At 37.6% G+C, this 14,263-nt stretch overlaps 1 protein-coding gene across 1 annotated transcript in view; it reads right to left on the bottom strand.

Moving 5' to 3' along the window:
• WAPAL (wings apart-like homolog (Drosophila)) overlaps nucleotides 1-11,347 on the bottom strand; it is a gene marked incomplete at its 3' end in the record, with an annotated part of 63,609 nt that extends 52,262 nt beyond the window's left edge. Inside the window, exon 1 of the mRNA XM_009700308.1 lies at nucleotides 10,846-11,347. Within this exon, the coding sequence (XP_009698610.1) occupies nucleotides 10,846-11,347 (502 nt within the window). The remainder of the gene's footprint in view (nucleotides 1-10,845) is intronic.
• Nucleotides 11,348-14,263: the final 2,916 nt, after the last annotated feature.

Below are 14,263 nucleotides of genomic sequence, written 5' to 3'. Positions count from 1 at the left end.
TGCTCAAGGTTCACCGTAATGGCATTTACCGTTGCTTTAACTCAAACTCAGTCAAAACCTCTTCCAGGCAGCGCTTAAAAGCAGCAAACAGGTTAATGTAGAAAAGGAAAGCTATAAAAACAATTCTTATCATTCCTCACAGGAGATTAAAAGTTTGACAGAGCCTTCTTACTTGAACAGGAAACACCGAAGTTTGGAGAAAACGGAACACTCCATCAACTACCCAAGCTGCAAGAGTTAACAATTTCATACCCTGATCCTTAGGGTACAGCATATACCAAGATGGAATCCAAAATAAAGTGAAGGGAAAAAATCCTTTAGGAAACCAAATGCTCTTCTTGGCAAAAAAGTACCATAATCCAAACCAGCTATCAAGAAATGTATTCTCCAGCCTAGTCCCCATCTCAATTTCATTTCCATTTAACTTACAAGACTAAGTTGCTTGGCTCTAAGTCTGAAAACATTATTTTCAGCTCCATAAAAATCAAATCACCATTAACAGTCTAACACTAACTGCCTAAAGTCAAACACTATATGCTTTTGTTAACAATTCAGCAATAAGAGCCACAGAACTTTATTTGCTATTTTTAAGTTACCTGGAGCAGAGAGCAGTCTCTTAGGCTGTGACAACCATGTCTCTCAATGTAAATTTTCAGCAATAAGAGCCACAGAACTTTATTTGCTATTTTTAAGTTACCTGGAGCAGAGAGCAGTCTCTTTGAGAGACATGGTTGTCACAGCCTATGTAAATTTCTGTCCTGACCAGATTCGGGGCTCACAGAACAAAGCTCGCTGCCCCACAACTCAACCGCCACCCCCCACAGCCTCCTCAATACCAACCCGTTTGACCGGGCAGGAGAAGGCACACGCCACAGATCACGCGCAGCAACACGTGCCGGCTCACCAGCGTGCTGCTGCCTTTTCAAATGGATTAGGGACACAGCTATAACTGCATTTTCCGTACCAGCATGCAGGCAAAAGAGAGTTAAGGGAACAGATGGACCGATTCAACTCAGTTTTTCACTCTACCATTTTTCATGAGACTTGTAATAGCATTGTATCTTTGAAATCTCTCCTTACCAAAGTTGATCAAAACTGGTTAACAAGTACAAATGTTATTTGAAAATTGAAGAAAACAAAAGGAAAGTCAATATTAGCCTTGGTATGCAAAGAAAACATGCTAAGATGTCAAAATACTATCACATATGCAAGATAAATGCTTATTTCCTCTATTTACTCATAGAAGAGTTGCTACTATTAAATGTTAGCCCTATTAACTTGAACTCCAGGTTAGTTTTCTCTCATTTCTAGCAATTCTTGATGAATGCTAACCAAAGCATCCTTCAAGCTACAAACCAAAGACACATTGCCTTCTGTAGCTGTTGTAGCATTACGTTCCTTAGTTGCAGTGCAATGTAGAAGCCTTCATTTTAATCAATGTAGCTGTAGAAGCCTTCATTTTAATACCAAAAGGAGCGCTATTGAATTATTATCACAGGAAACAAATCTACAAATTTAAACTAGATTTCTTTTAATATTAGCCACACAAATCCACAGAATTCATTGCAAATGTACAGATAACATTAGTCAGAAGCAATGAAATCTTTAAAAGGGCAGGCAGATGGCATGATGCCAATTTTATATTCCTTTTTATTTCTCTTCAAATAGACACCTGACTACCAAGATAGATGTAAAAGCAAGAAAACGAAACATCAAGGAAAAGGCAGCAGTAAGATAAAAAAACCAAAACACAGAAAGTGTATCCAGGGCCTTGAGATCCCTCCAGCTACTGCGAGCACATACTTTAACAGGCTACAGCTCACGGCCAGACCACTGACACAGGATGTAGGAAGCAGTTTGTTAAGCTCATTATGAGCTACAGCTCTGCCTGATGTTCCTGAACACTCGGAAACATTTATTATGGCTCCATTAGACCATCACCAATGTTCCCAAGCATAAAGCTACATTACTTTACAACTTGAGGCTGACCAAGCTAAAGGAAAAGACAAATCTTTACCAGGTGCTTGTATCACATCCCTCATTTCTGGGAAGAGAGCCCAAACGAGACATACACACAATGTCTTCTCTGGTTTGGACACAAAACCAGCAATTGCAGAGAAGCCATGCTTTTCTCCAAAAAAGAAAATTAATTTCATTACAGTTTCTCTATTCTACCCTACATTGGAAATGAAATGTTTTGGTTGGTAAGGAGAAAAGGTCACAGACTAAACTCCTTTGATCCGTTTTCTGCCCATGATTGAACAGCTGGGAAACACAGAAAAAAGCTTACGGATATACAATACACAATTCTAAGAAATGAGCAAAATTTACTTAGATCCATCATTATCCATTGATGTTCATAAGATCTTGAAAAGCAGTGCCTATTAGCAGGCATAAACAGAAGATAAGAAGTGTAAGAGCCTCAGAATATCAGACTCTCAAGACCAGTTTCATGGTTGACAATCACTAAAATAGCTAAAGTTATAGAACCACCACATCCATAACTATGATTACAAATTCTTAAGTAATTCTGGTTCTTTACTCTCTCTGAATCAAAATGAGTTTCCAACAAGTTTGCATGCAGGTTGGACAGACACGGTTTGCCTCTCTGCAGATGTTTTAAGTGGCATCTTCTTTTGCAGAAGAATTCCACAGGAAACCCTAAAGTGGTGAGATTTAGTTTACTGCCATCACAGAACTATCTTCCTTCAGAATAGTTTGCTTTTCTTGTTTCCTTTCCAGCACTCTGAATATCAAAATTCTAAGGCAATGTATATGAAAAGTTTGAATTTATTATTTATTAAGACTATGTACAAAACAAGTTCTCAATCCTTTCAGTTAGAGTAGCTATTCTTCTAAGTACATAGCTTGTGAGACAGAAGACATCTTTTCTTCTCTCAAATGACCTAGATGCAACCTTTCAGTTTGGTAACACAGTGTTCAGCATCTGTAATAAACCATTACTTTCATTCCATGAAGCTAAGAGATTTCCACGTTTTCAGAACATGAACTGTTCTGCTGCTGCTAGCACAACACCCCACCGTGGGTGATCACCCACGTGGGGTGATCACCGCATTAGTGCTTCTCTCCTTGGACCCCTGTTTAAGCCATAAGAAGTAATTCCTCGTAGACTTCTTTCCACTGAGAAAACATGCTACCCGAAGGCAATCTGAAAGGTTGTCTTACGCTGGTGCAAAAATGGTACCTCCTGCCAGCCAGCGTACAGTTTGTTTTTAAATCCTTATATTTCAATGGAAATGTCTCACAGAAGTGCAGGCTGACATGACTACCTTGCCTCTCGAGCAGAATATATTCACAGAGCTCATCACTTGCTTTTACCTCAGGCACAATTTTCAATGGTATGGGAAGATGTTGGTTTTTGAAGCAATGATCAGCTGCTTTTCCCCTCTTCTACTTCATCAGCTAGCAATCATTTGATATTCTGCCTGACCACTGATCTTTCATTGTATCTGAAGTCACTGCATATCTCAATACCACCTCCATACCAACCTATACACACACACCTGGCCAAACCACACATAGCGCTGTGTTCAGCACAACCACCTTCCCAGCAAACATTCAGGGGGAAAGAACACCAAACCTCAAAATTACTAATTTACTCCTTCATTAATAAAGGTATTTCCTCCTCCAATTAAAATATAGCTAAAAATTAACCTAGGTGGTTTGTCATCAGCTATATCCAGCCTCTCAATTTCTATCAAGTTAAAGCCCTATAACTTCCCTTGTACCTCAACCTCTTTTGTTTTCGCAGGTAAGTATTTTTGTCCAAGCTGCACCTATAGTCTTATAGCTTGTCCTTCTCAGCTGGAATAACTACCACTCCTCCTTCACTCTTCTTTCTAATCCTGCTTAAAGCTCTTTTACAACATTCTGAAAACCTCATTTAAAGTCTGTTTTTCTTCTGGGGAATATACTTAAAAGACAAACATGAGGTTTGTTGTTTTTTTAATATTGCCCCACATCTGTATCATCCAGATTCATAACAATATAAATTATAATGTGACTCTACAGACACTGATATTAGGCAAAAACCCAACATACCATGCAGCATGTTATCAATGCCTACATCCAACTTGCATACAAAGTCCACAACTCTCTCAAATGAAGGACAAATTGCAGTTTTAGTAAACAATGCTAAAACTCCTTCCTACAGAAAGAAAACTATTTTGTTTTCCAGCAAAGAATTAAGCTTTGAAGAACTCTACAACACTGCAAGCAAGACTACTTGGTCAGAAACCTAAAAACAAAACGGTCCTGAAGAGACAAGAAATTGTGCAACGGTCAAACGGTCAGAAGAGTTGCTACACTCTGTAATCCAAGAGTCGTCAGAGCCTGAACTAGCTGTATTATGTGTTCACCTCTGATGGAAAGTCCAGTGAAACAGAGACATTCTTCCTCACTGGTAGCTCAGAAGGGCACCTTTTGCTCAGAGCAGCAGGAAAAAGCTGACCTAGGAAGCTAACTACCTCCTCCTTGGGAAGGGAAGGGAAAACAAGACAAAGTGTCATGGGCAACACAAGGCGCTGGCACATGCCAAAAAAGCTTGGTTTTGCCAACTTTTGTAGTGTGAGCCCTTATGAAAAAGTATTAAAGCATATTATAACACAGCAGCTCTAATAACCATCAAAACAAACGTATCCTTAGGCTAACTCAGTCTGAATTCAGACACTACTCATAAATATGCTGGAAACCCTTTACTGAATAGAGTGGCAGTTTCTTAAAAGAAAATATGAGCTAAGTTTGACCTTGAAAAACACTTTCCATACAGTTAATAAGATCTCGGCAGTTTGAACCTGAAATGGCTTCCTTACCAACTGTTTTCTGCTCTCCCGCGTGCTTTGGCCCACTTAAGAGGTATGCACGTTAACAGTGGTGGTTTTTTTTCCTTCTACAAGCACTGACCAACTGTTTTGAATGCAAAGTTATTTCAACTTTTTAAACATGAAAGAAATTTAAAAAGGTCAGACTTTTGACTGCTTCTTAAACTAACTGTTCATTGTACAAGTCCATACAGAAAGAATGATTTTAAAAGTATGGATTCCAAAAAAGGTATTGAGAATCTCACTGTTGTTTGGGAAAGGGGAGTTACAGATCGAGGGGGAAAAAGTTTCAGGTGCTCTGTACATGGACACACGTAGTATGCATTTCCCTGTCATTAGGAAAAATATGTTGCAGAAATCAGAAGATTCCTTCCTAAATACTGGAGTCTTTTTCCTGCATTGCTATTTTAGCAAACCGGTATAAATACTGAAATTTAAACAGAATTTCAGTCTTTTGAAAAACATCCAAGGAAAAAACCACCAGCAAATCTTCAAAGAAGTAGCAGAGTAATACCAAAACAAAAAAAAATGAGAACAGTTATTACACTAGTTTGAACTTGGGCTACTGACACAGCAAGAAAATTCTGTAAGGCAGAAGGGATATCTTAAAAAAAAGGGGAAACACAACAAAAACAATTGAAGAAGAGAGAACTCGTGGATAAACCTCAGCTATCTATATACCCAGCATTAACTACTGCCATCTAAACAAACCTCATAACACTGAAATTCTACGGGCATACATATTTTCTGGCAGACCCTTCCCCTTCTCTGCTATCAGTTTCTTAATGCTTTGAGCCAGCCAGAGCACAGCTGCAGTTCTTTTTAATCATGGTTGCTGCCAGCTGCCTCCTAAGACAGCCAAATGCTCAGACCTCATTCAGTTTCCCCCAACTTTCTGCTCCATTTTTGGACAGAAAGGGACTAAACTGAAATTCTTCTGTAAGAGGTAAATAAATTGCACTCAACTCCGCAGAGGAAGAAAGATCAGATTACTCAGACCTAACTATTATCTCAAACGTCCACGTCACTGTTAAACACAAAATAGAAGCTCTAAAACAATTTGAAAGGAATCCCCTGGCAAATCTTCTTGTTCAATGTAATTACGTAGCAAACTTGCATAGGAGAAGTTGAAACTTAACCCTAAAGATAGGGCTCCTCCACCCACATAATCAGGATGCAGAGACTTCGCAGACACATTCACTATGGTACTATCAGGATAGTCTGTTGGGAACAGACCTGATGACTTGAACCATCTTCTTTTCAGGACAACCATTTTCTGCAAATTACTTTATTCACTCACTATGCTTTTAAAGCACCTAATCGCAACTAGATTCTGCATATTGGGTCACGAAGTAGTTAAGTACAGTTGTATCCCTTCACTCCTGCACTGCATACGCACAAGTTGTTAAGAAGGATTGTATTTGCCATTTTGATTTGCTACCGATACGGGCAGGAGCCCCAAGTGAAAAGAGGGCATCAAGACCTACCCAGAAACCCAAAAGAACTGACTAGCAGACAAAAGGCAAATGTTTCCTTACAGCACCAAGAGCAAAACTACTTCCAGAACAAAGACTTGTTTGAATACCAGTACATAGTTTCAAACTACAAGATGCAGAATAGCTATTTTCATAATTACTCTAAATGTTAGTAAAAAAAAAATAAAATACAAGTATCACAAATACTTTACATGCAATAATTTGTCCTTTTAATCTTAAAAAGCCTCAAAGGGCATGGCCATGACAATAACCACAATATATGTACTTCGCATCACTACACAGCAGAAAGGGATACGATTCCTATACCGCTCTGTATTCTGAAAAGATGTTTTAAGCCATTCTATTCTCCATTTCTCCACAGCAAGCAAAATATTATGTGCAAGAAATCAATTCATAGGCTTTAAAAGAAATCAGACTCAATTCGTGCACAGTTAAAATAATTCACAATCAAAAGCATCATTAAATACCTAATATTTTAACTTAGAATTAACGTAAATAAGCAATATTATTTCATAGTCCACAAACAGGAATACAAGGTGTGCAAAGATGAGAGTCATCATCCAACCACTTGAGACATCTCTCGACCCAAGTGCCTTCTCTGATGAACAGCGTCAACATCTTGGACGAGACCCTCCAAAGGCCTGAGTTAGAGAGCTCAGTCCTGTGGCGCACAAGTGAAAGACAGCAGGTCATCACAGCATCCAGAGTCAAAACACAAACACACACACAAGAATGCCAGAAGTCGTATTTCCCCAAACTGAAATAACCAGAGTAGGGAAAGTAGTTATCCAATTTGAAACCTATTCATATACTAATATAATTACTAAATGCTGCACCGTCTTTTAAAATTCATCAAGCTTTGACTTTAATTTTCAACTTAAAAATCATACTGTGTTAATTTCAACACACAAGCTAACATAAATATCCTAAGACTAAAGTTATTTGAAATTTTTTTTAAAAACTAGCAACTCACAATTTGCTCTGTGAGATCATAACTGTTTTTATATTAAAGCTTGTGTACAGGTGAATTTAGTGTGAAACAGAATTTGGGTTTATGCCTTACAGAATAAGTTCAACAGTTTAAAAAAACCAAATAAACAAGGCCCCACCAAGGTGTTTCAGAAATCCAAGTAAGTATTGCTCTGTGGGTTTTCCCCTTACTCTACTGTAATACTCTCTCGTAAAAAAGCTCACCTTCTAACTACTAAGTTGTTGCATTTTTGCTTGATATGAACTACCAGTACAATATTTTGACTGACATGACTTACTTTCTAGCTACGAAGTCCTCCTACCGTAACAAAAACCACCTAATAGTAACTACTAATTCTGAATACTCTTTCACTATTTCTAATCTACCTGAACTCCAACTATCTGTAAATTACCTGTTACATACAAGATTACTCATGAACATTCTTCCAACAGTATTAAGTCTTGATCAAGCAACATTAGGGTAAGATTACGAGCAGCTTTCCACATTACAAGCTTCTCAAAGCCTTTAAAATGAGATTGTTACAAGCACTAGCTGAAGGCTATTAAAAAAAAAAAGACACCAGTAAGCCATACAATTTTAAATAAAAGATACAGAATCTCAACTGTGTTACACAGTTGCACAACTATTAAAACTACCCAAAAAGTGGTCTGCTTTTTAATACCAAACATCAGTTAAAATTAACTGGTATTGCATCACCTCCATTTTAACGTCCAAAGAAATGGACACTGAGGCAGGATAATACATTTGGAGCAGAATTAGCAGGCTAAACTGCAGCTCTCAGCTGCCCATAGCCATGTTAAGTTACAGTTTTCGCCTTATTCTAATTCTTAACCTTATTTCACCTATACAATGATGGCACATGCTATCAGGCAGTCTTGAGACCTTATTTCATGCACTGTCTAGTCAGTACCAGGACAAGGACTACCAAATTGCACTTAAAAAAAGTTAACAAGTGCTTTCATGAACATCAGTACCATTATAGCCTAGTTTCCTGTAACTAGAGATAGACTGTTGTATGTGGGTTAAGGTTGAGCTCACATTGCAGTGTCTCTCACACTGGGAATATTAATATTGTTCTATCTGCTTGCCTCCCCCCCACCTTTCTTTCCTCTTCAGGACTAGTAGAGCTTGTTGTCTCCAGGATCTATAAGCCCTTTGAACAAACCTGCTTGAACCTGGTAGAGTCCAAGAGTCACCAGGAAGGGGAAAATTATTACAGGGAGGGTGAGGATATGTAAGCAGTAGAAGTACATACATTGTAACTTAGGAGACCACACAAGAAACCACCTTTTTATTGTTACTCAGTTTTTCTCGCCCAAGTTCCCCTCCTTCCCCACACCCCCACCCCCAAAATCAATAAAATTAACTCTCTCCAGTTCTGAAAGATAGCCTCATACCACCAAACTTTACTTAATAGTCGATATAACAAAGAAGCCTTTGATGTACCGACATTTATACTGGTTAACTATACCACTATCTCTAATTGCTCAATGTTCTGAGTGACGTACTCAGAGACCATTTTTATTTATTTTGGATCAGTCTACACATAAGCATAATAGTCTCTTAAACCATCCAAGTTTCATTTACACTAACTGTTCAAAATAAACACTATCACCAAAACTACAGTCTTGGTTTCCTTATCCTCATTTAAATACGCTCCTAGGATGTTTTGCAAAGATTCATTTTCAGTTAAATTTAATTTCTGAAGAAAGCCATGAAATGGGTTTTTATCTTCATTTGACTAGGTGTAAACAGAATGTAGTACATTCTGAAAGAACATTATCATCAGATCAAGATTTATTTTGTCCTTCACTACTTTTGCCTAAACTGCAGTCAGCAACAAATATTTCAGGAAAGGACACAGGAACAGAATTCCTTCAGTCAACTGTTGTTTAAGTAACCTCCCCCTCTGCACCCAGATCACCACCACACACAACAGCCACTGATGGACTTACCCACTAAGATTCATCAGCTTCCTTCCTTTTAGAGCTGTAAGTTTATAGCATATATATAGTATTGTCTAACAAGGAGTTCTAGAATTTAAATAAGCATCAAATTAACAAGTTTTTCTGTGCTAAATATTGTATTTTATTACTTTCCACAACACTGGAACCAGGAAGGACCAACAAAACTGCTGAAGTCTGTTCCTCTCGGCCTTCCATGCTATGAGTTTTCAGAGCTGTATCACATTTTCTCCCCACAGCTCTCATATTTTCTTTTCCAACCTGAAAAATACTGTTCTAACAAAGCTTTTCTACACGGAAACCATCTCACTGTAAAACCTGCTCTGCTACAATCTCTCAGTAACAACCAAGGAAACTCATTACCTTTTCTTCTCCTTGTAAATACTGGGTGATGAATCTATTCAAACTTAGCAAAACATAAATTGTATTTCCAGACTGAAGGTGGATCACACTTACAGAAATATAAACTGCAGAAAATCATATGAGAAATATTTCAGCAGCAAAAATAAGAGTAAGATCAAAAGACAACTACACATCCCACCAGTGTCTGTCAAACTACAGTTCAAATCAACATTTCTTGTTTTATATCTGCTTGTATCACATCACTAATAAAATTATTTTGCAAATAACTGAGCTATGTGTATCTTCCACTATTCAGTATCTTCTTGCCCATTGTATTACAACTGAATAAGTGTGCTCAAATTTCTAATCCTAGGGTTAAGTTAACTATATCTGAGAACTCCAAGTTAGATAAGTTCTTCTCATTAAAGCTGATTATGATAATCCAGAGCAAGTCAGTAGGTGTCATCTTCATCAAGGTTCATCTAATGTGATCTTCTGCCCAATTTTAGAAGCTGCGGTTTAATCAGCCCATTATATGAAAACTTCTAATGAGATATAATAACATCTGATCCTGTCTAAGAATGACTTGAAGAAAATGACAGCAATGTTCAGCTCCACGGGGCTTGTGAATTCCCTCTCAAAAGTATTAAGATATCTTACAAACACTTCAGAGTCTGAAAACAGACCCTAAAATAAGTTTGATGGAATTCTGTTTCATAGGTCTGAAGCTTTTTACATACACATTGATAAAGATGTGCTAATGTGCACCTGCACGGCAGTAACCATGTACCTGCACTAAATTAAAGCCAGCAACTCAAGAATAAAGCATTACCAACTCATCACTCTTCAAAATATTGCACGTTAAAAAAAAAACCACAAATGCACTGAGCTCTGAATAAATTTTAGAAAAGGAAGATTATTAATCCATTCTATTCAAGGTGGACTAACATAGCACGTTGAATCTAAAGCACTGTATCTCAATTTGTAGACATAAGGATTAGAGCCAAGGATCTCAGACCACGTGCAAAATGCAGAATGCTTCCCAGTGATTTTCGTTAAACAGTGTATCCTTTACAATTTCTTACAATTAAGAATTAATTGCCCCATGGTTTTATTAGAACATTTAACCAACTCCTGAAAACATAAAGTCTAAATGTAATTAGTAGAAATCAGAGGATAACAGAACCATCCAGACAGTCGAGTAAACATACCTGTAGTTACAACTTTAGCACTGCTGCCTTTGCATCCTCCATCTTCCCCATTTTTGCTTGTGCTCTTTTCTTTTAAGAGAGGAACAGTATTGTCAAAAGTTATGCACTTGCTGGATGCAACGTTTTCTCCACTGTCTGGCTGATTAATTCTGCTGTTAGGTTCAAGTACAGGAGTGAAGTCCTCAGACTGAGCAGCTTCACTGGGTTCCAGCTGAGAGCAGCTTTTAGCCTGTGACACATTCTTTGAAGACACAGGAAGAGATTCTTCATCACTGTCAAATCCAAATGGATCCTCTGTTACCTCATCTTCAACTTTGGGTTTTTTAGGAACATCGGAAATATCTGGTTTGACACTGGGTCTCTTCTGTCCTAATTTGGCCATGAAGGTGGTTTCTCCCCATTTTGTACTAAGGGTGGTCCGTTTGTTGGAAAATACTTCATCAAACTTGGAACTGCCGTTTCCTCCTTTCCGGCTGTAGGTCTTTCCAAATCGGGATGTCATTTTGGCTCCTGTTTCATATTCTCTGTTGGAAAAGAAAGAAGAAACATAAATTAACCAACTTTTTAATACAAATGATTGTACTTCCATCCTTTATCGGGCCTGCAAGCACCAGGCACGTACATTTTACACGACCAACGGATACATCATCTGTTTCTTTCTATAGACTAACTCATTTACATGTGAATGTCATTGTGTTAAAAGTTTCTGCAATAAGTATCTATCAACTTAACTCAAAATTCAGTTACTTGCACATTTATAAAACGATGGCGCAATGGATCCTTAAGAAAAATCTGCTATTAATACATTATTTTCGGTATTGCTTTGCTCTAATTTTATATTTTCAAGTATAGATGGCACTGCTTTCACGAAACATCAGCAGAAAACTAAACAATATTTTCACCACATCTGAACATGCAGCTCTCTGCTAGAGTCCAATAACACAGTACAGCTTTAAAAAGACTCTTTGTAGTTAAATAAAAAACACTGTCAGAGTATTTCAAGTTGCTATAGATATTTTAAATAGTAATTAATCACAAATAATGATGACAACTTTACCCACGTTCTTCTCACAGGCTTAGACTTACTTAGCAAGCATATTATTTGGTAATACAACGTGGCATATGCCATCTGCACAGTCATGGTCAAGACCGGTACACAGCAATCCCCCATGAGTAAATTTGATTGATCAAGGGACAGAAACAGAGAGACACTTCTCAATCCATTTCTAAGAACATGGAGGACACCTTATGCAGATCAGCATAAACCATGACTGTTTACTGGCTGTTACAACTGTAGCCCAATTCACAGTTCGCTCCCTCAGAAGAATAAAGTTTAAATATGAACAGATTAAACAGGAAAACATTTAAACAGCTCCCTGTGTGTGTTCTATTCCTACTTTTGTTTACTCAAGAAGGAAGACAGACCACTTTGTTTCTTTTTCCCAAAACAAACACTTCAATTACTGGACAAATGACAACATAAAAACAAAACTATCATATCTGTTTTGTAAACCAGCATTTCTCTCCTTTTTTTTTTTTTTTTAGCCCAAACATGAATAGGAAATTGGAATTCTTTATAGTCAGCCTGAATCTAATCAAATCAAGTCCATCTTTCTCTCTGAAATTACTCTCCATACTGGAGAAAAGTCGGTTAAAAAAGAGTGGCATCTATATAAGCTACAGAATCAAGGAAATCCAACTTTTAAAGTGTCAACTGCCTTCATATATAGTAAAATATATGAAAAACAGCGCTTTAAATCATCGTTAATAAACTTATCACATGATCTATTTGTTCAAAACAACTGGTTTTATTGTTATTTCCCTGAATACTTTGTATACTGTCTTCTTTCCATATTCTAGTTTTCACCTCCACTCACAGTTTTTCAGCCTGAAGTGCTAGACTAGCTTCTGCCAAAATCACCAGACTGGTTTCCAGAAATGTCATTCTATCACTTTGCTCTAGCAAGACTGTCTCACTAATAATAGTCTCCGTTTATCAGACGAGGCCAACCTTCACTTATCATATGAACTGAGCAATTCATCGGGTCACCTATGTTTGAGAAAATTTTAAGTGAATTAAAAGTATCAAATTAGAACTTTTTGAACTTTAAAGTTTACCAGACAGATGGTGTTGCAATGCAGAAGAGATACAGGAACAACCACTTTGGGAAACACTCTTCTCCCCAGCAGTTTAGCAGATGGATGATAAAGGCATGTGCTTATCTACTGACCAGAATTCTGCTGTGAAACACCATTCTGCAGACTGCTTCTGGTTGTTCCCAGTAGATGCTACTCTCTAACCCCACCTCCATCCTCTTTTTCCTCACAGTGTCATCAGCCTACTCTGTGCTGCTCCAAAAACATCACTGCCAAACTTTTTCTTTTGCTCTCCTGTAAGTAGCTCTAATTTCCTATTTTCCATCCAAGAGTGAAACTAAAACTTTCCCACATACTTTAGAAAATGAACAGCAAAACAAATCCAGCTTACTACTTTTATTTTGCTGATGTTTGAAAATACTTATAACAGTAACCAAAATATTTTATACCTGAAACATCGGTTTTTAGAGCTATAGAAACTAAACTGAAATATTTATTAATGCCTCGGTTTCTGTACAACTCTTAAAATGAAAAAAAAAAATTAAAAATCACACCACTCACCACTAGCACACTTTCCTCCCCTAAATCCTGACTCATGTAAGTATTTCCAACACTACACTTCCAGCGTCTGCAAAAATAACAGCAGATTTAAATTATGACTTGTGGCTTGCAGTTCTAAAGAGAAGATGCCTGTAGTCAAGAAGACTTCATTTTCAGAAGGCAGAGCTCCTCAATCTACATTTTCCTATTTATAAGATTAACATAATCTCATAAAGAGTTTGGAGTCAAAATGTCAAAACTCAAATAAACATTCAGTAAGATATAAACAGGTTAAAAGATGAGTATCAGGAAAATATAAATAAACTATGCTATAAACTCACATCTTGGACTGAAACGAAAGATAAGGAAATACACATGCACCTCCCTACATGAGAATATCAACAAAACAGGATTTTTACTCTTTATTTACAATTCTCCCTTGCTTCTCCCTCAGTGTGAAATAAAAAACTTGGCCAATTTCACTTTGTTTCCACTCCCTGCCTCTCTCCCCTGCACTGTGCTGCAATATTTGGAGCAGCGCAAGAAATGTAAATACAAGCAAAAAACCGAAACGTAAATCTCCCGCATCTCCCAGAGCTAACTCGGTGGACCAGCCAGACGTAAAAAAACCCGGTAATTCCCCAGAAAGCCCATCAGCCACCCCTACTCATTGCTCCTCTCTACACCGTTCCTCTTACATAATCAAAGGAAAGAAAAATAGGTTAAATGCACGGAGGCAGAAGCAGCTGACGAAATCCCACGGTGACAGTTTCTTTTTTCC

This window comes from Cariama cristata, unplaced genomic scaffold (genome assembly GCF_000690535.1).
Source record: "Cariama cristata isolate BGI_N322 unplaced genomic scaffold, ASM69053v1 scaffold5905, whole genome shotgun sequence".
NCBI classification, from domain to species: domain Eukaryota; kingdom Metazoa; phylum Chordata; class Aves; order Cariamiformes; family Cariamidae; genus Cariama; species Cariama cristata.
The sequence above is the reverse complement of the archived record's forward strand: the minus strand, read 5'-3'. Positions and strand labels throughout refer to the sequence as shown.